Source organism: Chrysoperla carnea, chromosome 5 (genome assembly GCF_905475395.1).
Source record: "Chrysoperla carnea chromosome 5, inChrCarn1.1, whole genome shotgun sequence".
NCBI lineage: Eukaryota > Metazoa > Arthropoda > Insecta > Neuroptera > Chrysopidae > Chrysoperla > Chrysoperla carnea.
Window position 1 is genome coordinate 5,200,257 of NC_058341.1, and position 21,677 is coordinate 5,221,933.

Sequence of the window (21,677 nt, forward strand, 5' to 3'; positions counted from 1 at the left end):
TGACCCAAATTTAGTAGAATTACATACTAAGTTTATTAAAATCGGATAAAATTTCGATGTGATAGAGCAAAATTAATTTTTTTGGATTTTGATGACGTCATTAAGTTCCAAAAAATGATTTTTTTGATAACACAGCCAAATTTTATCCAATTTGAATGGAATTTTTTTTGAAACCTACTAATTTTGGGTCAGTCTTTTCATCTATGATGTTAGATTTACGCTACCAGTAACGTTTATGATAAATACTGAGACCAGGCCCACACATTCATGAAAGCTGTGATAGCTAGGGCAAATTTGATCAAAAATCTGAAAAGTATGACCGAAATTTAGTAGAATTACATACTAAGTATATTAAAATCGGATAAAATTTCGATGTGATAGAGCAAAATTAATTTTTGTTATTTTGTCAAATTAATAATTTCCAAAAATAACTAATCAATATAGCAATATCCGTATTCTTTGCACTTAATCGCTTCTTCCGATTTACTTTGGCAGAAAATTAGAATGAAAGAGTAAGAGTAAATGTTAATAAGCTAAACAGTTTTCCCTCAACGGTTTGATTAACGAAGAAAAATGAAAGGTTATTTGATGAAATTTGATTTAACCTTTGATAAAAGGTTATGAAAAACGTTTTCCTAAGTTCCCGATTAATGATTTTCATTATTTCAGAAATTTTTTTGTAATTATCTTCTATGGTGGATATTCTGGAAAAATGACATTGAAAATATCCATTTTCCAGTGTGGAAACTTTTTCAGAGCTTTAACATGAAAATATTACAGATTTTACTCAATTCTTAAAAAATCTACGAGTAGAATGTTTTGTGATAATTTAGTTGAAACCATTTTCCAATTTGTCCTTGACAATTAGAAGCTCCTATTGTTTACAAAATTATCTTTTTTCTATCGCAATAAACAGATGAAAATTATAGAGTTTTATAATACAAAAATCATATTTTCGAATATAGAAACATTTTTATTCGAGATTTCGAACACAATAATCAAAAATTTCTTTGATTTATGTAGCAAATACGAATTTTTACCCTTTTTTATGTTAATTAATGGAGAATAATAGATATAACATCGACATTTCTAATAATATACACACACACATAGAATTACGCGAAAATGAATGACATAACAAAAGGCCTAACCCAATAAACGAACAGTTGTTACCTTCCAATGTTACGATCGAAAAATAAAAGGTTGTTGCGACGACAGACGATAAATAGACGAGTGCAAAAGAGATAGAAAATCGAATCGAACTTTATACTACGTCACACAAAAAATCACATCAATGTTTGTTTGAAGAGTAAAAAAACTCGAAGAACTGATAAAAAAAAGAGGTTTCAGAGGTTTTTTTATTTCCAAAAACAACCTCGAACGTTCGAATCACTTAATTTTTAATAAAAACATTTTATAAATATGTTTGTCAATTAATAATATAGTCTTTTGTATCATATTCGTAGCTGTTTTTTTAGCACCAGAAGAAAACAACACCACTCACTGATAACTGACTATTTCGTATTTTGTTTCGTGGAACGTTGTTGTGTGAAATGAATCCATGTACACCACACAACAATGCTATCCGTGTATTTTTTTTTGCTGCACTTTTTTAATGCGCATGTGCATGTAATATATATTTATGTAATTGAGCATGCGCAATAATGTATACATGTAATATACCATGTATCGTTTTATAACCCAACAATCGAATAATCAATAAACGTCATATGATTCTATTTTCTAGAAGCTAACATATGCTGTTGAAATATTTATATATAGGGTGTCCTTTTTTCTTTTTTAAAGTTGACATATGCCTTGAAACTCAATCATCATTTGCTTGAAAATAGCATTTCTTATCAGGAGAGATTGCATCTTCGGGTGATAACACAGAATAATCCTTGGTCTAGATGTTAGGAACCCATTTGCGGTACCGCTTTTATATACAGGATTAAACCTGACCAAGGTTTTCAAGCTCAATGAAAAAATACTGAGACCAGGCCCACACATTCATGAAAACTGAGATAGCTAGGGTAAATTTGAGAACAAATTTGAAAAGTATGACCCAAATTTAGTAGAATTACATACTTGGTTTATTAAAATCGTACCCCTTAACAAAATCGAAAAAATTCGAAAACAATTATTTGTCTCCAATTTGGGTAAAAACATGTTTCTAAGCTAATTTGAACCCAACGAAAACGATCCCGTACGTTAAAATACGATTAGATTTATCGTTTTCGAAATTTTTGCCCCACGGGTATGAAATTCAAAATTATAAGAATTTGTGACCCAATATTTTGAAAGTCATTGGTCAGATGCTTAAATGAATACGATTTTCGCTAATTTTGGGTCAAATTGACCTTAAAAGATGATTTTCATTCAAATCGAAAAGAAACAATAAATTTCGATTTTTTCGAATTTTTACAAAGGGGTACCCCTTAAAAAAATCGAAAAAAATCGAAAACAATTATTTGTCTCCAATTTGGATAAAAACATGTTTCTAAGCTAATTTGAACCCAACGAAAACGATCCCGTACGTTAAAATACGATCAGACTTATCGTTTTCGAGATTTCTGCCCCACGGGTATGAAATTCAAAATTATAAGAATTTGTGGCCCAATATTTTGAAAGCCATTGGTCAGACGCTTAAATGAATACGATTTTCGTTAATTTTGGTTCAAATTGACCTTAAAAGATGATTTTCATTCAAATCGAAAAGAAACAATAAATTTCGATTTTTTCGAATTTTTACAAAGGGGTACCCCTTAAAAAAATCGAAAAAAATCGAAAACAATTATTTGTCTCCAATTTGGATAAGAACATGTTTCTAAGCTAATTTGAACCCAAGGAAAACGATCCCGTACGTTAAAATACGATCAGACTTATCGTTTTCGAGATATCTGCCCACGGGTATGAAAGTCAAAATTATAAGAATTTGTGGCCCAATATTTTGAAAGCCATTGGTCAGACGTTTAAATGAATACGATTTTCGTTAATTTTGGGTCAAATTGACCTTAAAAGATGATTTTCACTCTAATTGAAAATAAACAAAAAATTTCGATTTTTCGAGTTTTTTCAAAGGGGTACCCCTTAAAAAAATCGAAAAAATTCGAAAACAATTATTTGTTTCCAATTTGGATAAAAACATGTTTCTAAGCTAATTTGAACCCAACGAAAACGATCCCGTACGTTAAAATACGATCAGACTTATCGTTTTCGAGATATTTGTCCCACGGGTATGAAATTCATTGGCAGAATCGAATAAATATCTCGATTCTGCCATATTTCTTCTTACTTCATCTTTCGTATTTCATTGATGGTGTCTTTTAGTACTTAATTGCTGTTATTGGCGATTCATTAGCCTTGATAAGATTTCAGTCCGATTTTAGCTAATCTTAATGGTAACAGTCTGTATAAAACACGAATTGCAATATTTACCTTTTAATATAAAAATCAACGATCGAAACAAAAAAGAACATTGCATTAGTCCTAACTAACTAAATGCGCATGCTTTTATTTTACACTTGTGTTCTTGGAAAAGAATATTTTTTTCATAAAAATTTGTTCATATATACAACAGGACTGCAAACATCCCAAACTATGAGTTGGATTTCTATTTTAATTCTGTAATTTTCACGAAAAAAAAAAATGGTTTTAATTACACCTGAAAGTCCTATGTTGAATAGTATACAGAGTGGATCATTTTAATCTATTATCGCTTCGCTAACAGCATGTTTTGTAATTAACATCTGACTGACATCAGATTGGAGCTTTTTTAAATTGTCAATTTAGATCCTAAAAGGTGCGAGAAAGAATAAAACTTTAAATTAGAAAATTGATCCTCATAAAAAAACAAGTGAAAACAAACAATTGACTGAATTAATTGTTGAAATACCATGCAAAGTCAGTGTTGATTTCTTTATCACATAACACATACATACATGTGACACATACATAACTGATATTCAAGTATGGTACATACTATAAAATTTTCGCCTAATTGGCGCCCTCACGAGTAAAAAGTGATGTTGACGAAAAAATGTTTCAAGCAAAAATTGTTTATTTTTTGATAAGGAACATTTTTTATATTTAAACTTTTGTTCTATCTCTAACGGTTTACAAGATGGATCCTATGGACCCAAGACCCAATTGACCTATGATGCTCATTTACGAACTTGACCTCACTTTTTACGTCCTGAGTACGCTGTAAAAATTTCAGCTCGATATCTTTTTTCGTTTTTGAGTTATCGTGTCCAAAGACGGACAACCGGAAATGGACTAATTAGGTGATTTTATGAACACCTATAGCAAAATTTTGTGCGTGGCATCAATATTTTTAAGCGTTACAAACTTGGGACTAAACTTAGTATACCTTGGTATATTTCATATACATGGTGGTATAAAAAGCTATCCACAAATTATTCCCTGATATGTATTTGCTTGTAAAAAATATAAAAAAAAAACATATTAATCAATTATTAGAAAAACAAATTACGTCGTATTTTCTTTTATAAAAAGGCAATTCAAATTACATTTTCCAAACTAAATGACGTCATTCGTAAAAGTTATCAATGCAATCATTAACGTGTGTGTATTATATGTGTGTAAATAGTCTGTGGAAAGATGTGAAAATTATAGAGTGGGTGGAGGAAAAACCAATATTATATACACATTTTCTCACAAATAAAGAAAAAAGTGGCAATGACTCATCAAGCTTCGTATTACATCTCTGAGAATATCTAGTAGTTGGCCATCTTAAATGAAAAGTGTGGTTGGAGAGAGAAAGAGGTTCATTTTCTGACGTCATATTACGACTCTTCTATATAAATACGAGACGGAAAAAAAAACTAGTTGAAAATTTTTTTTATTAATAACTTGCAAAAAAATGCTGACCAAACTGGGAACCACCATGGCTCCCACTCAAGAAAAGCTTGCGAGGATGCCATACCAAGAAGGTCTTAACAGATTAGAAGATAATCTGAAAAACCAACAATTAAAAGCATGGACCAGCTACGAGGGAGGGCAAATCGCCAAAAGCCTGTTGGGTGAAGAAAACTAGCTCGGTAACAGAGCCGAGGAGATCCTGAAACTAAACAAAGCTGATATTAAGAGTCATCGTAGAGTTACTCACAGGGCATGATAACCTGAACAAGTTCCAACATCAGATTGGAAAAAGATAATCTCCCGCGTGTGACAGATGCGGAGAAAATTCAGAAGAAACATCGATCCACTTTCTCTGTTATTGCCCGGCGCTCATACAGCAGCGAAGGAAATGGTTTGGTCCGGCCATAGTCGAACCAGAAGAAATTAGGAAACTCAGCGCTAGGCAGATTCTGGGTTTGAGAACATTAGTTGGTTATAATAGCCACTGAAAAGCGTAGCGGTGATAGAGTACAAGGGTCTATTTGGCTAAGTGCCAAGTGCAGTTACCCAGATTGGGCTAAGATATTCGGGCACGCGATACTAGTTACCTTGCAGGGTTTGCATAAGTTAGGGCAGTATAATCAGCCCCGATCTGTCACCTTTTATGGCTCACGTCATCGGGCCTTCTTTTCATTCCCTGATCGGGTCCTGGTTGCAAGTCGGGGAGTAATCGGGCACTTTCTACCAGGGTTAGAGATCCGGTTCCTGGGATAACAAGTCCGAATTAAAGAACATTGCACAACGGATATAAAATAAAATTGTATAAATATAATGACACGTTTACACATCATTTATCGAGGAAGTTTCTGCTATGGTATGGTAGAATTTTCGTAGAATAGTAGAATTATTTATGAAAACATACATAAATTTTTTATTTGATCAGACATTCAAGTATATTTTTGTACCCAATGCCAGGTGGATGGATGTATGTCTATTTAAAGGTCTAATATGGGTTTATCGTTTCGTGTTTGGGTATATATGTTCTAAAAATTAAGTTTTGCACGCATGTTCATTTCAGAACTTATACATACACAACGTAGAAGCTGTGTAATCTTAACGAATTTCCAAGGAAAATATACAACATTCGTATATTGTGGTGTGATTCGAGCCACGTAAAATCCTCATTTAGAATTTTCAAAAAAAATACAGTCCAATTGAGAACTTTCTTCTCTTTTTGAAGTCGGTTAAAATCAATTTTTATTTTTACAAAAAAATGTTTAGTCCGCGGTACAGCACCTTTTATGTTAAATGATCAATACATACTTGAAATTTCGTGAATGATTTCCTTTTGCAAGTTAACCAAACTTTCTATCAACAACTTTTTTGGAAAGTAATGCGTTTTCAAATGAGCATAATAAGGCCATATTTAAGATATCGGTCTATTTATATATCGAATCTTTTTTTAAAACTTGCTTTAATAAAAAAAATGTTTTAAATTTATTTGGGGCATGTTTACAAACAAATCTCTCCGACCTAAAGTCAGTCGACGTCAAAGCCCTCCTGCTGTTCTTAAAAAGCTCCAAATGGTTCATGGAGTAGTGGCCCGGAGTGGTCCAAAAAAAATTTTTCAAAAATAGTGAAATACCCTATTTGGCGGGTTACAACTACCAGTTATCAACTTCATGTTAAATTTTGTTTTGCTGGAATGTTGATAAAAACAAAACTTGGCTGTATAAAACCAATAGCCATATTTTCTTATTTGAAATTCGATTAAAAAAAAAACGAAGTGTAGGTAGTGTGATAAACGATAAATGTTTTTCTTGAACTGTATAGTTATTATAGTACAATACTCAGGTGTATATCAGTTATTCACCTGTATTGTATGCTGTGTTGTATCCTGTACCTTTTGTACTTAAAATCAATAATAACAATATCAGAGTTCCCGAGAAATTTACTTTTACTGACTTTTTAAAAATATTTCAAATTTTCTTTGCTATAATTTTAAAAGCTACCCTTACGATATTTTTATACCATGTATATATGAAATATATCAAGGTATACTAAGTTTAGTCCCAAGTTTGTAACGCTTAAAAATATTGATGCTAAGCACAAAATTTTGGTAAAGGTGTTCATAAAATCACCTAGTTAGTACCTTTCCGGTTGTCAGTCCGTCCGTCCGTCTGTGGACAAGATAACTCAAAAACGAAAAAAGATATCAACCTGAAATTTGTTCGTAAATGAGCAACTTGAGTCAATTGGGTCTTGGGTCCGTAGGACCCATCTTGTAAACCGTTAGAGATAGAACAAAAGTTTAAATGTAAAAAATGTTCCTTATCAAAAATTAAACAACTTTTGTTTGAAACATTTTTTCGTAAACATCACTGTTTACCCGTGAGGACGCCAATTAGGCGGAAATTTTATAATATGTGCTATACTTGATTATCAGTTATGTATGTGTCACATGTTTGTATGTGTATTGTGATAACGAAATCAACACTGACTATACATGGTATTTCAACAATTAACTCAGTCAATTGTTTGTTTTCACTTATTCAGTATGAAAATAGTTAACTTCGTAACAGGAAATTAATAGAACACACTAACAAACATACACACATATCCTTCCGTCTTCTGGATGGATAAAAATAAAAATTGTCTCTTCTATTGATTTAAAAAAAAAAAATTATAATCATAATAACAACACCACTAGTTTAGTAGTAACAAAAACACAACAGACTTGAGTGTTTCTATTCTCTAAAGATGTAAATTAATATAATTATAGTGTATATGCAACATATATTACATACATGTTATATACATTGCATATATACACATACATATATACATACTTAATTTAGTTCTTTAGAAATATAATTTTCTTTTGGTGTTCATAGAATCACATAATTAGTCCATTCTCGGTTGTCCATCCGTCTGTCTGTCAACACGAGAACTCAAAAACGAAAAAACCTAACGGTGAAGAATTTTCTATTAGGTTTTGCAGTTTGAAAATAGTTCTTCGGAAATAGCTAACAGGAAATTAATAGGACACACTAACACACATATCCTTCCGTTCTTCTGGATGGATAAAAATTGTCTCTTCTATTGATTTAAAAAAAAAATTATAATCATAATAACAACACCACTAGTTTAGTAGTAACAAAAACACAACAGACTTGTGTTTCTCTATTCTCTAAAGATGTAAATTAATATAATTATAGTGTATATGCAATATATATTACATACATGTTATATACATTGCATATATACACATATACATATTCATTTAGTTCTTTAGAAATATAATTTTCTTTTTAGAAGAAAATTATATTATAGAAGAAAAAATATAGTTTGAGCGATACAAACACTACATAATGAGTTTTTTTATATAGGTTAAGAACTAGAACTAGACTTAAAATTTGTTTAGGAAGAGAAGATCTGTTCTGAAGAAAAAAACACAAATGAATTTAAAAACCGAAAAGAAAACAAGTGAAAACAAACAAATTGACTGAGTTAATTGTTGAAATACCATGTATAGATAGTGTTGATTACTCTAGTCACATTACATATACATACATGTCACACATATATAACTGATATTCTCATATAATACATACTATACAATTTACCCGTTCTCACGGGTAAACAGTGATGTTTACGAAAAAATGTTTCAAACAAAAGTTGTTTATTTTTTGATAAGGAATATTTTTTACATTTAAACTTTTGTTCTATCTCTAACGATTTACAAGATAGGTCCAAATCCAATTGATACATGTTGCTCATTTACGAACTCGACCTGACTTTTTATGTCCTAAACACCAACTTCCCAGTTCATGAAATTAACTTTCTCTATAAAGCTACCTTAAACAGTTCAATACTAATTATTTTATTAGAACAAAATTGTGTCGCTAGAGGATAAACACACGCTTTGTATGCAAGAAGTCCTGAGGATCAACACACAGGCACGTGCAAATATTTGAATGCTATTTGTGAAAAATCCTATCTAAAATACTTGAAAGCTTTGATATCTTATATATTATCACTCTAGCAAGTTTTTTTCTGTCCTACCCTTATTTTCTTTATTCCCTTATCAAATTCCATGATCCTACCTCATTTTCAAGCTTATTATGTCTAGATTTGACGAAAAATATACTCTAATAATGTACCGCTTAGGGAAAAAACACGCTAGACAAATAATTTGAACGAAAAAATATCATAAATTTAAATAATAAATTAATTAGGCAACTTTTGATTTTTTTTATCACTTTTCTACAAAATTTGTTATTTTTGGCCACGGATCGAGCTTCAAACATTCCAAAAATACCAGAAAATATGAGCTTTCGTATTTATTTCACTTAGAAAAAAGGACGATTTGAATGTAATATTTTCATAAAAATTACATTTGCGGTTTTAATTTGATATAGTTTCATATTTTAAGAGTTGTTAAAACAAACAATACCACAACTTACCAACAAAGGTCAAAGCTTGAAAGCTTTAATAAAAATGCATTATATATATATAGTGGAGAGATACCACATAATTTTTAATATATAGAATGTATACTTAAAACTACGAAAGCTTCGATGAATAACTTTTCAAATTCTTAAAAATCTGTTTTTCGTTCAAATTTTATATCGATACAATTTTTCGTTCTTAAAAATGTTATTGCTTAACTTCATATCAAATTTTATTCGAATGTTAACCGGATTTTGATAATCAATTCGGAAAATTTTCGGAGAAGGCTAATTTTTTTAAAGATTTCTTTCGTTTTAAAGAACAGAGAAAAGGAATTTTCCGGTTCCAAAGAGATTAAGTTGAAATTGTGGAAAGGGATGTAACTTATGATCATAAAAAAGTATGGTAAATTGTAGCTCGATACATAAAGCAGGGTTTTTTATGTGCTTTCGGATAGTTCAAACAGTTATCTTTCAAAACCTGTTTATGAGTCGAAACATTACGAAATAAAAATGCAAAGAACTCGAAAAAATCCAGATTTCATCATTACAAGATGGTATGGTATGGTATGGTATGGAGGTTAGCGGACCATGCTCGAGCATCGCGCCTCGAAGCAATGGTTCAGAGCATCTAGCCAAATAGACCCTTGTACTCTATCCCCGCTACGCTTTTCAGTGGCTATTATAACCAACTGATGTACTGAAACCCAGGATTTGCCTAGCGCTGAATTTTCTAATATCTTCTGATTCGACTATGGCCGGACCAAACCATTTCCTTCGCTGCTGTATGAGCGCCGGGCAGTAAAAGAGAAAGTGGATCGATGTTTCTTCTGAATTTTCTCCGCATCTGTCACACGCGGGTGATTGTCATTTTCCAATCTGATGTTGGAACTTGTTCAGGTTATCATGCCATGTGAGTAACTCTACGATGACTCTAATATCAGCTCTGTTTAGTTTCTTTTTTTTTCAAGCAATTCTTTTTTTTTTATTGGCCTCAATCGGATCAATTGAAGCAGGGATATTCAAGAAAACGTCACCAAAAAAGACAATGTAGAGATAAATTGTCCCAAAGCCGCGTGCAGAAGATCCTGCGAAACGTTCCGGAACCGGAAAACTCCTTTTCTATGTTTTTTTACAACGACAGAAACCTTAAAAAAAACATTAACCTTCTCTGAGATTATCAAAATATATGTCCAAAACTATAGGCCCAAAACTTTGAAATAAAATTTGAAATTAAAATTGAGAAACTATTCTTAAATCAAACAAATTTTGTTGGTAAATGTTTTTTTAATAAACATACGGTATATTTTAGAAAGCATTGAACGTCGAGGTGCGGATCGATAGAAAATATATATTGGACCGTCTGACTGCCGCCGCAACATGACTCATACAAGACACAAGACGTCGTTTGTACGTCTAACGGACGCCTCAAGCTATTCACCACTTGCTATATACAAACTTTTCTCCCAACATTATTTCCTTTTTTTCTTTTTATTTCCGTTTATACCTGTGTTCTAATGAACATATAAAACCAGCCCCATGAGAGATATTAACACGATCAAAATACAACTTTTTTTTTTAGTAATTTATCCCAACTGTCCTCATAAATTACCCCTTTCCGTCAATATCTAATTATTATTGACCCCCCCTAGTTTGTTGACTCATGTTTTTCCTTTCTAAACAAAGAAAATTATTATCTATTTTAAGGAAATTTCAAGCGAATTAAATAAATTTTTATATAATTAAGTATCGTATGAGATATTCATACTCCACCCCCTTTTAGTTAAGGGTTGTTTCAACCCAAGTATGTTTTGTTATGAAACAATGAATTCACAGATAAGATTTCTAATAATATTAATGAATAGTAATAAAATAATTAAGTATTGTAATGAATTTTCTAAATTACTTACCTTTTTTATTTAAAAATTTGATAAATATAAAAGTTGCTTCAAAGTATACACATCTTTTCACTCACATATTTGACACAACAGTATCGATTGAACATGCGCAAATATATTTTATCAATAAATTTGTATATAAGACTCGACAACCGAATATAATCAACATGTTAGATGGAAATAACCATTATACAACAAATGTTTGAACAGATTCTGAATAGAATTGAGTGTATACGAAATATGAAGCAGCGTTGCTATTTTCGTAGCCTGAAAATCGTATAAAAACAAGTGAAAGCAAACAATTGACTGAGTTAATTGTTGAAATACCATGTATAGACAGTCTTGATGACGCAACCGTTTGTTTTTTGAACATACACGTAACTGATATTCCCATATTAATGCATATTACAAAATTTTCACCTAATTAGCGCCCTCGTGGGTAAACGGTGATGTTTGCAAGAAAAGGTTTCATACAAAAGTTGTTTATTTTTTTATAAAGAACATTTTTTACATTTGTTCTATCTCTAACGGTTTAAAGACCCAATTGATCTATGTTGCTCATTTACGAACTCGACCTCACTTTTTAGATGACAGACGACAGACAGACAGACATACGGAAATGGACTAATTAGATGATTCTATGAACACCTAAACCAAAATTTTTTTTTGTAGCATCAATATTTTTAAGCATTACAAACATGGGACTAAACTTAATATACTATGATATTTTTCATATATGCATGGTATAAAAGACGAAATCTCTAAATTTTGACCTATAGCACCAATATCCATATCAAAAGTTATTCTATGGGGTAGAAAAACATATGTTGAAAATGACAACGGTAGTATATAGAGCTATGCGTATATTGCGAAAAGTCAATACTTTCTGAGTTATTTGCGAGTAAAATTTAGAGGTTTAAGCCTCGCTTACCGGAGTAATTAAAAAAAAAGAAACTAAATTTCAGATTTATAAACTTATCTTAAACATTACTACTAGTTGTGGTCATTTTTGTTATATAATATCCATTTTTAGTTATCGAGTATAGCAAATTTTCTTTGTTTTCACATAATGGGTGTTCCTATTTAGTCAACGACGTTATAAGCAATTTGTAGCAACAAATTATTCGAAATTATTCCTCAAACAATTGATAATTTTTTTCGATACAACAAAATTTAAAATTTTTATCAGAATAGGGAACAAAAATTTTCAAAATAATGCGAAAGAAAGAAAGCAATATTAAAACATGAAATTATTTTTTATTTCAGTAAAATATGAATAAATTTTCTTAAAACATAATAGAACAATTTTTTTTAAAATTACAAATATATAAAAAGTATGTTCGAGCAATAAATTTCTTTTCGAGTCATTTTATTTTTGAATGTATAAAGAAATTTTGATTAATCGCATTTAGAAAAAAGGAAAACGTGGGAGCTAAGCAACACTTAGCCACTGTCGAAATTTAAATGGCACAAAGTATAGACGGCGAATTTCCAAACTAACGAAATGTATATCGAATTAACTTAATGTTCTAATCTCAATTGTTACGAAGGCTAAAATTTCGAGTAAAAATTTGCAAGCTTAAGAAATTTACAAACTTGGTCAGGTTTTATTTGACTAAATAGACCCAGACATACCCCCCAATCGAGTATATTATTGGCATAGCTTTACATAGGTCTGAACATAACAGGCAAAAATTTTTAAATAGCTTTTGTAAAATTTCCAGTGGTTTATAATTTTTCTAATTGATGTTAGCACTAGAGCCCGTGCCAATAAAACTGCACTTACCACGGATTTCGAAATATGAATAAATACTATTTAACGATAGATACAATATCGACTAGATGTGCCAGAGTTTATCCTGGCAGAAATATTTTTTATCAGAATTTTTTTATTTTATACTGGTGTGGCAGATATTTTGGTCAAGTTTTGAGCTTCCACACCGAGATATTTCGAAAATAGAACTCAAAACGAACAAATTAAAAAAAAAAAAGAAAGTAATTCCGCGATAAGGGTAAAATTTTATTGGCTTTATACATTAAAACTCGATGTGACAGATCTTTCTATCACGATAAGAGCTGTAACATCAAATTTTCCTGAAAATAAATAAATGATCTCTTACAAATTAATTTCCATGAAAGTGCAAAATATTTTGTAATTATTAAAAATGTAAAAAATATTTCTGCCATAATAAACCCTGGCACACACGAAATTTCGAAATCTGTGTAAGAATACACTTTTACTGTCACGTTCTCCATCCTCCATCCTTATAAAGCTTCGTTATAAATAAAAAGGTCTTTATATATTAATAAATTTTTATTAAAATAGGCGCTAATTTTTTTAAATATTTATTTATTGTTCAAACAAACTTGAATGAATGTTTATAAAAATTTTGTAATTAAAAAACAGACTAGTCAAAATTGTAACACTTAAAATCTATTAAAATTAGAGAAAAATATTTTAAAAACATATCACAAATTAGGAAATTACGTCATTTTTTTTTTGAGATCAATATTTAAAATGCACATACATGGCAGCGAAAATTTTATTTTAAATTTTATATTTACGTGGTAAATTTGGAGATGCAGTACTCGATGCGGATGAATTCGTACGTGATCGTGGCATAAATCCAAATGGATTACGTAAATTCGATTTATTCGATGATGTTTCAATATTGACTAAGTTACCAACACTTCCGCTATGCGTCGAACTACATGTAGATGAACTAGTGCCACGCGTTTCAGGTGAAACACGTCGTTTCGCTATAATCGCAGCTCGCTGTAAAGTTTTTGGTGCAGTATTCGGTCGTGGTGCATTCGAATCTAAACTTAAACGTGATGGTTTACTATACCGTGACACAATTTCATTCGGTTTCGTTACGCTACGTTTTCGTAAAAGTGATAAATCCGTTGTTTTTGATAAAGAATTATTATTCGGTAATTTTTGTAAAGTGGGTGTTATGCTACGTGGATTATACGATGATGGACGTTTTGGAGAATTCTTTAAAACAGGGATTTTCTTTCCGCTAGATGGTGGTGTTTTAGAATTTGTTAAAATTCGTAAGACTTTATCAATATTACGACGGGCATCACGTAAAGGCACAGCAATATCGGCATCTTTATAATTGCGTGGTTGTTGTATCGTTAATGTATTCATACCGTTACAAATCTGTGGTATCGGACTGGTACTTTTCGTAGATGAAGCCGATGCTGGACGTGGAGAAGGTATTTTTGTGGTACGATTTATATTTGGAGATTTTGATTTTGGTGAATCTAAATCCCATGTCTTCTCTCGTAACAATTTCGATGGAGTCGATGATCGTGTTATTTCAACTGAAGGTTTTGGTTGGGGTGGTGTCGCTTGCATTTTATTATCGAGTATACATGATCTAACCTGTAAACAAGAATAATTTGTATCGGAAAATTGTTTTATTTCTGGATATAGTATAGCCTGGCCTTTTTACTAAACGGCATCTTAAACTCATTTTATGTATTTTGATAGTTGGCAAATCGAATTTCTTTCAATGTTCAACATAAACTGGGAATTGAAACTTCGAAAATCGCATTTCAAATCAATTATTTTGTCATTGAGTCGAGTACTTAATGCGTAGAATAGAAATATGACTGCAAAGAATCATATGTTAAAGGAAGGCCAGAGCCCGGGCTAAATACCCTGCGTACTCAGTGGAAAAGAGAGGCCAGATGCTGTTGATTAAAGACAAATTTTAAATGCGGCTCCACAGTGCTATAATTTGAATTATTTCGAGGAAGACTTACCATTATAGGAGGAACAATATGATTAGTTGTCGTATGATCAGGATCTCCAGCACCCAATCCTTTCAATTCGGATGATAAACTAACAGCAGTCGACAATGATTCTAAAGAATGTCTTCGAGTTGAGAATGTATTCAAATTATAATTATTAAGGGGTGTAATACTACCAAAACGATATCCACTTGCTGTTAAACAATTACTCATTGTAGCGGTGCCCATATTATTACTCTGATCATCAACAGTGTTTTGATTGACATCTGGCGGTGAATGCACTAAACTTAATAAGCATGCCATTACATCACGTACAACACCACATGTTGCTTTCGATATTGATGGTAATAATGAACTGCCTGCTTCATTTACTACGTTTGTTGATGAACCACCCTGTACATTCATTTATAATCATTAATTTAAAAAAAAATGGGTCAAGTTAGACTGTCACACAAGATAGTGACACACAAAAATAAACAATTTTTAACAGTCTGTCAATGATAGGGGACATATTTGTAGCCAGAAACAACCGAAATATGTATAAAATAACATGCATAATGCATTAATGAATAGCTAAAAATTAACATTTGTTAGTAAAAGAACCGACAGCAAAGCGGCTCTAAAATCCTTCAGCTCAGTCTATCTAACGTCAAAGGTAGCACAGGACTGCCGTACGTCCTTAAATGAGCTGGCGGAACGAATAAATGTAGACCTGGTATGGGTACCGGGACACAAGAACATTCCAGGAAATTGTGAAGGCGACAAGCTTGCCAGAAATGGCACGATGCTGCCGGACACAAGCATCAATAAATACCCGGGAGTTCCATTTGCTAACTACAAGTTACTCCTGAAAGAGGATATTCTGAAAAAGGCCAATCTTAGATGGAGGGAAGAAGGTACTTGTGGTACTACAAGACAGATATGGTCTGAGTACAATCGCAGGCGTTCCGAAGTTCTCATATCACTTCCAAGGGTCTCTGTTCGCAAAGTTTTTGCGGCTATCACAAGACACTGGCTGGGCGGCAAGCATGCTGAACGCTTAGGCCTGGCAGTGTATCACGACTACTGCAGGAGCTGTCACAGTGATGTCTCATCTTCTCTGTCACTGCCCAGCTCTTGTCATGAGGAGATGGACTTACTTGAGGCAGCCTCTCTTTGACGACCTCTCCGACCTAAAGTCAGTCGACGTCAAAGCCTTCCTGCTGTTCTTCCGGGGGTGGGCCAACCCATTTACGGTATCACAACGGACCCTATAGTGCTTAAGTATAATTTTAATTCCAAGAAAAAAAAAATTGTGGGTCAAGTTTAAGTGATTTGGGCAATAAATTATCTTAAAATCAGTTTAGACTATATTAAAATAAATATAAAAATGGTATTTTACCTTAATGCTTGCAGGTCCAGAACCTGTCACTTCCCAAAATTCGCCACCATCATTATTAACCACCGGACATTTGCACGAAACATTCGGTAATGTAAGCATCGCCTCAAATTCGGACACTCCACATGAGATTTGCACTTTTAATTCACCATTTTTTATATTTTCAATTTTTTCAAAATGTTGTAATTTAAATCCTAACGATTGTAAAACAATTACTAAATCAACCACATCCAAATTTGTTCCCTGTAACACAAAATCCAAATAATTATTATCGTTTTTGGTTTTCTTTAAAGATATATTTCATGTGGGGTTTTTTGTACATTTTCATAAGTTGCATCCGTATAAAACCATTTAGCAATACTTGTAAAAAAACGACGTCGATGCGCCTTATGCGGATGCATTGGAGTCGACATTGATGATAAATTTGAATAACTGTGTGAATCACTTGATGAATTATCCATTATTAAATTGTATGCCCATCTAAACATGTGATTCAAAAATGTTATTCTCAACAAAATATTTGTTCCCACTTGCAACAATTCAAAATTTGTTTATTCCTGATTTTGATTATTGCATAAGTTATTTTTTGTAGCGATTATTCCTACTTTTTTCTAATCGATCGAATTCTCTAAAAACAGGGTTTGAAATTATATTAAATAAAATTTAAAGAAAAAAAAAACGGAAATGGATATTCTTCTCGTGTATATAATTATAATTAAAATCATTTTTTTTCAGTTACTATAGAAATAGTATGATAAAAAAGTTATTTTTTATCAAGTTACCAATATACAGGCTGCTCACAATGTCCTAAAAATAAGAGAAATATGGTCTGAGTAGAATCGCAGGCGTTCCGAAGTTCTCATATCACTTCCAAGGGCCTCTGTTAGCAAAGTTGTTGCGGCTATCACAGGACACTGGCTAGGTGGTAAGCATGCTGAACGCTTAGGCCTGGCAGTGTATCTCGACTACTGCAGGAGCTGTCACAGTGATGACGAGGAGGGGACAATGTCTCATCTTCTCTGTGAATGTCTAGCTCTTGTCATGAGGAGATGGACTTACTTGAGCCAGTCTCTCTTTGACGACCACTCCCACCTAAAGTCAGTCGACGTCAAAGTCCTCCTGCTGTTCTTAAACAGCTCCAAACGGTTCATGGAGTAGTGGCCGGGGATGGGCCAACCCATTTACGGTATCACAACGGACCCTATGATCTAAGTGTGTCCCACCCCAGGACAGCCACTCTAACCTAACCTAACCTAGTAAAAGAAAAAATGAAATAACCTAACCTAACCTAGTAAAAGAAAAAAAGATCATATATATGAACTTGCATGTTTTCAAATTTCCTCTTTCCGAAATACAATTAGCAACTCTGTAAGTACAAGTATTGCCATCTGTTAGTCTAAATTGAAACAACTAATATCGGGCTCACTTTTTAATTAGTACAAATTATTACCGCGCCAGTTGGCAAGTTGTAACACCCAGTTATCAATAATAAGAGAGTTTTTTTAATGCCGGAACACTTAAAAAATAAGAAGTCTAATAAAATGCGTTAAATAAAATGAACGAAAACTGAAAAGAACGAAACAAGTTCAGTAGTTTACATAGCGACTTTAACAGTCGGGACACATTAACCATCTAGACCGGCTCAAAACTTCCCAATAACAGGTCCCCCGACTGTTCAATCAAAAATCATACACAACAAAATTTTATGATATAATTATTAATTAACCCCATAATGAATTATTATTTTAATTTATTTACAGATTATAATTTAATAATTATTTCATAAAGTAACAATATTTTTAATCATAAATTACACATCCTTTGATTTTGTAAATGAACCATCTGTCAAAATCAAAGGTCATTTCATTACACTTTATCCATTTTGTAATAAATTGAAAAAACTATTATTAGATAATTCATCAAAAATGTTTGCTCGAACGGCTACAGTTTTAAGGTATCACTTTTAATTCTATACGTTTTGTGTGTGTGTGTATTTTTTTCTTTTTATAATCCAGAAAAATAATTTAGATCAGCCGTCACCGGTATTCGCCGGGTACATACTTTACCCGAACTTCCATACAAATATGAAGCATTGGAACCGATTATTAGTCGTGATATAATGGCAATACATTATGAAAAACATCACGCTACATATGTTGCAAATTTAAATAAAATCGAAGAGGAGCTCAGATCTTGTTTAGAAAAAAGTAAGTATTTGGGACTCAAAATAGAATGAATTCTTAGGTTAAGTTAGGTTAGAGTGGTTGTCCTGGGGTGGGACACACTTAGACCATAGGATCCGTTGTGATACCGTAAATGTGTTGGCCCATCCCCGGCCACTACTCCATGAATCTTTTGGAGCTGTTTAAGAACAGCAGGAGGGCTTTGACGTCGACTGACTTTAGGTGGGAGTGGTCGTCAAAGAGAGGCTGGCTCAAGTAAGTCCTTCTCCTCATGACAAGAGCTGGACAGTGACAGAGAAGATGAGACATTGTCTCCTCCTTGTCATCACTGTGACAGCTCCTACAGTAGACGTGATACACTGCCAGGCCTAAGCGTTCAGCATGCTTGCCGCTCAGCCAGTGTCTTGTGATAGCCGTAACAAATTTGCGAACAGAGGCCCTTGGAAGTGATATGAGAACTTCGGAACGCCTGCGATTGTACTCAGTAGTACCACAAGTACGTTGAATGAATTCTTAATACGAAATAAAGAATTTTATACAATCGGAATTTGTAAATATTTATATTGCAACGTTACTCTTTAGAAAGTAACGAACCGAGGGGCAGAATATATTTTGCCATTACATTTTTTTTTCTGTTTAATTCGGCCGTCTCTTCTAATCGAGGAAATACAACCGAAAAAATGCATCAAATCCAATAGTCCTGATTTAAAATGTTTATAATATTGGGCTAATGAATAATCTAAGTTTGTGACCTTGAGTGCCGAACGCAACATTGTCAATAATGGAAAAATCCGTGAAAATTTTTGGATGTTTTGATTATAACCTTAAAGGGCTAGTTTTTTTTTTTATAGAACCCCTTTTGGGACGTTTTTCAAGTAGACTAAATTTGCTACAATATGAGACTAGAATGGACTCTGTAGACCCAATATTTTTCGAAATAAATCCTTTCAAATTTTATCATCGTAATTTTATATATCAGAATTTACGTCAAATTCGGTAGTTCCGACTTTTATAGCAGACTGGTTTAGGATGTTGGCCCCGAGGCCACAAACTCGGATTATTCATTAGACCAACATCATAAACAAGTCTGCGAAAAATCAGAACTAGCGGATTTGATGCAAACTGTAATGAATAAAGTATAATCTGGATAATGAATGTTGTTTTTTTCGTCTAGATAATATCGAACAAGTGATTGCATTATCAAATGCATTAAAATTTAATGGCGGTGGACATTTGAATCATTCAATATTCTGGCAAAATCTATCACCATGTGGCGGTGAACCTTCTGAACCTTTAAAAAAAGCTATCGATCATGCATTTTCTAGTGTGGATGAATTTAAAAATAGATTAGCAGCTGCAGCGATTGGAGTACAAGGATCTGGTTGGGCATGGCTTGGTTGGGATCAAAAAGATAAAATATTAAAAATTGCAACATGTGCTAATCAAGATCCATTACAGGGAACTACAGGTTTGTATTTTTTCGGATGGTTTAAGACAATTTAGAGACAGGCATTCTAATCATTCATGCAAATATTTATTATTATTATGGGAGTTATGGGAGTTAGCATGAAAGTACTTCATTGCAGGATTAGAATACCCGTATTTTACATTATCCTAGCATGTTTCTCTAGCTCTTAGACTATATGTATTCGTTGTGTGCGTAGTCATGGTAGGGACAATAAAATCGATGCTAGCGTTTCCAGTGAACAATTTTGGCGTTAAAGGAGGCTGTTATGACTAATTTGCAATTCTTTACATGTTAATGTTATAGAAAATGTCAAATTAAAATTATTGAAAAACACTAATTAATTAAACTGAATGCATTAAAAATTTTGAAAATAAGAAATAAAATTGCACAAATATTATTTTACAAATGTAAATTATCATAATTATTTATTTAAATTTGTGAGACAATAATATTAAATTTTCAATTTAAGTCATAAATGCAATCCATACAGTGGTATCGTTCCAATGGAAACGCCTCCAATAAAACTCACACACGATGCAAATAGGTTAAGCTTCTAAAACTTATTGAATAAATTAAAAATTTGTTTTTGTTGTATTTTTAGGTTTGATCCCAATTTTTGGTATTGATGTTTGGGAGCATGCATATTATCTACAATATAAAAATGTTCGTGCTGATTATGTAAAAGCTATTTTTGAAATTGCTAATTGGAAAGATATGAATAAACGATTCAACAAAGTATCGAAATAAATCTTTGTTAAATCGTAAAAACTTGAATGTTTTTTTTATTGTTATTTTTAAAGTGTAAAGTTGTTTTGGAGAAAATATATTCAGATTTAGTAAAAATAAATTTTATGATTCTTTAAATTTATAATAATCACATACGTCAATCTGGCTTTAAAGGGAATGACGCAGAGCTGTGTTACGCCAGAGCAACGCAAAGTATGAAAATCGTATTTAAAAAATGGCAAGGTGCTCTATAACTTACACCGCAACTCAATACTCAAAAGGTACGTTTGCTAGCAACGCAATGGAAATAATAATGAAATAATGAATGTTAAGGAAACACAATTAGATGCTTATTAAGTGCTAAACACCCTCAGGTGCATTACAATCTTCACCGACAGCCAAGCGGCTCTAAAATCCTTCAGCTCAGTCTATCTAACGTCAAAGGTAGCACAGAACTGCCGTACGTCCTTAAATGAGCTGGCGGAATGAATAAATGTAGACCTGGTATGGGTAACGGGACACAGAGACATTCTAGGAAATTGTGAAGCCGACGAGCTTGCCAGAAATGGCACGATGCTGCCGGACACAAGCATCAATAAATACCCGGAAGTTCCATTTGCGAACTACAAGTTACGCCTGAAAGAGGATATTCTGAAAAAGGCCAATCTTAGATGGAGGGAAGAACGTACTTGTGGTACTACAAGACAGATATGGTCTGAGTACAATCGCAGGCGTTCCGAAGTTCTCATATCACTTCCAAGGGCCTCTGTTCGCAAATTTGTTACGGCTATCACAGGACGCTGGCTGGGCGGCAAGTATGCTGAACGCTTAGGCCTGGCAGTGTATCACGACTACTGCAGGAGTTGTCACAGTGGTGACGAGGAGGAGACAATGTCTCATCTTCTCTGTCACTGCCCAGCTCTTGTCAACACTGTCTATACATGATAT

At 32.7% G+C, this 21,677-nt stretch overlaps 2 protein-coding genes across 4 annotated transcripts; one reads left to right on the forward strand and one right to left on the reverse strand.

Annotated features, from left to right (window-relative positions):
* Nucleotides 1-11,661: 11,661 nt before the first annotated feature.
* LOC123301613 (superoxide dismutase [Mn] 1, mitochondrial) lies at nucleotides 11,662-20,815 on the forward strand. Of its 2 annotated transcripts, none has more exons than XM_044884445.1 (4): nucleotides 11,662-11,690; nucleotides 18,381-18,559; nucleotides 19,710-20,003; nucleotides 20,605-20,815. In XM_044884445.1, the coding sequence occupies exons 1-4, from the start codon at nucleotides 11,662-11,664 to the stop codon at nucleotides 20,748-20,750; spliced, it is 648 nt and encodes a 215-aa protein (XP_044740380.1). In that variant the 3' UTR covers nucleotides 20,751-20,815. The 2 variants fall into 2 exon arrangements, with proteins under 2 accessions (XP_044740380.1, XP_044740379.1); XM_044884444.1 differs by lacking the exon at nucleotides 11,662-11,690 and adding an exon at nucleotides 18,179-18,306.
* LOC123301573 (flocculation protein FLO11-like) lies at nucleotides 13,696-16,837 on the reverse strand. 2 transcript variants are annotated; one of them, XM_044884385.1, is made up of 5 exons: nucleotides 16,673-16,837; nucleotides 16,356-16,595; nucleotides 15,151-15,367; nucleotides 14,987-15,087; nucleotides 13,696-14,603 (listed from the first exon to the last, which is right to left on the reverse strand). In XM_044884385.1, exons 1-5 carry the CDS (start codon nucleotides 16,811-16,813, stop codon nucleotides 13,761-13,763), a joined length of 1,542 nt encoding a protein of 513 aa, XP_044740320.1. In that variant the 5' UTR covers nucleotides 16,814-16,837; the 3' UTR covers nucleotides 13,696-13,760. The 2 variants fall into 2 exon arrangements, with proteins under 2 accessions (XP_044740320.1, XP_044740319.1); XM_044884384.1 differs by having other exon boundaries at nucleotides 13,701-14,603; nucleotides 14,987-15,367.
* Nucleotides 20,816-21,677: the final 862 nt, after the last annotated feature.

Excerpts from the sequence above, each read along its gene's own strand:
- LOC123301613 (XM_044884445.1), top strand. The coding sequence starts at position 11,662 with ATGTTTGCAAGAAAAGGTTTCATACAAAA. Across the intron at positions 18,560-19,709 it reads CAGATCTTGTTTAGAAAAAA|ATAATATCGAACAAGTGATT; the intron begins GTAAGTATTTGG and ends TTTTTCGTCTAG. Across the intron at positions 20,004-20,604 it reads TCCATTACAGGGAACTACAG|GTTTGATCCCAATTTTTGGT; the intron begins GTTTGTATTTTT and ends TTGTATTTTTAG.
- LOC123301573 (XM_044884384.1), bottom strand. The coding sequence starts at position 16,813 with ATGGATAATTCATCAAGTGATTCACACAGTTATTCAAATTTATCATCA. Across the intron at positions 16,596-16,672 it reads CGGATGCAACTTATGAAAAT|GGAACAAATTTGGATGTGGT; the intron begins GTACAAAAAACC and ends TTTGTGTTACAG. Across the intron at positions 14,604-14,986 it reads ATATTGTTCCTCCTATAATG|GTTAGATCATGTATACTCGA; the intron begins GTAAGTCTTCCT and ends TCTTGTTTACAG.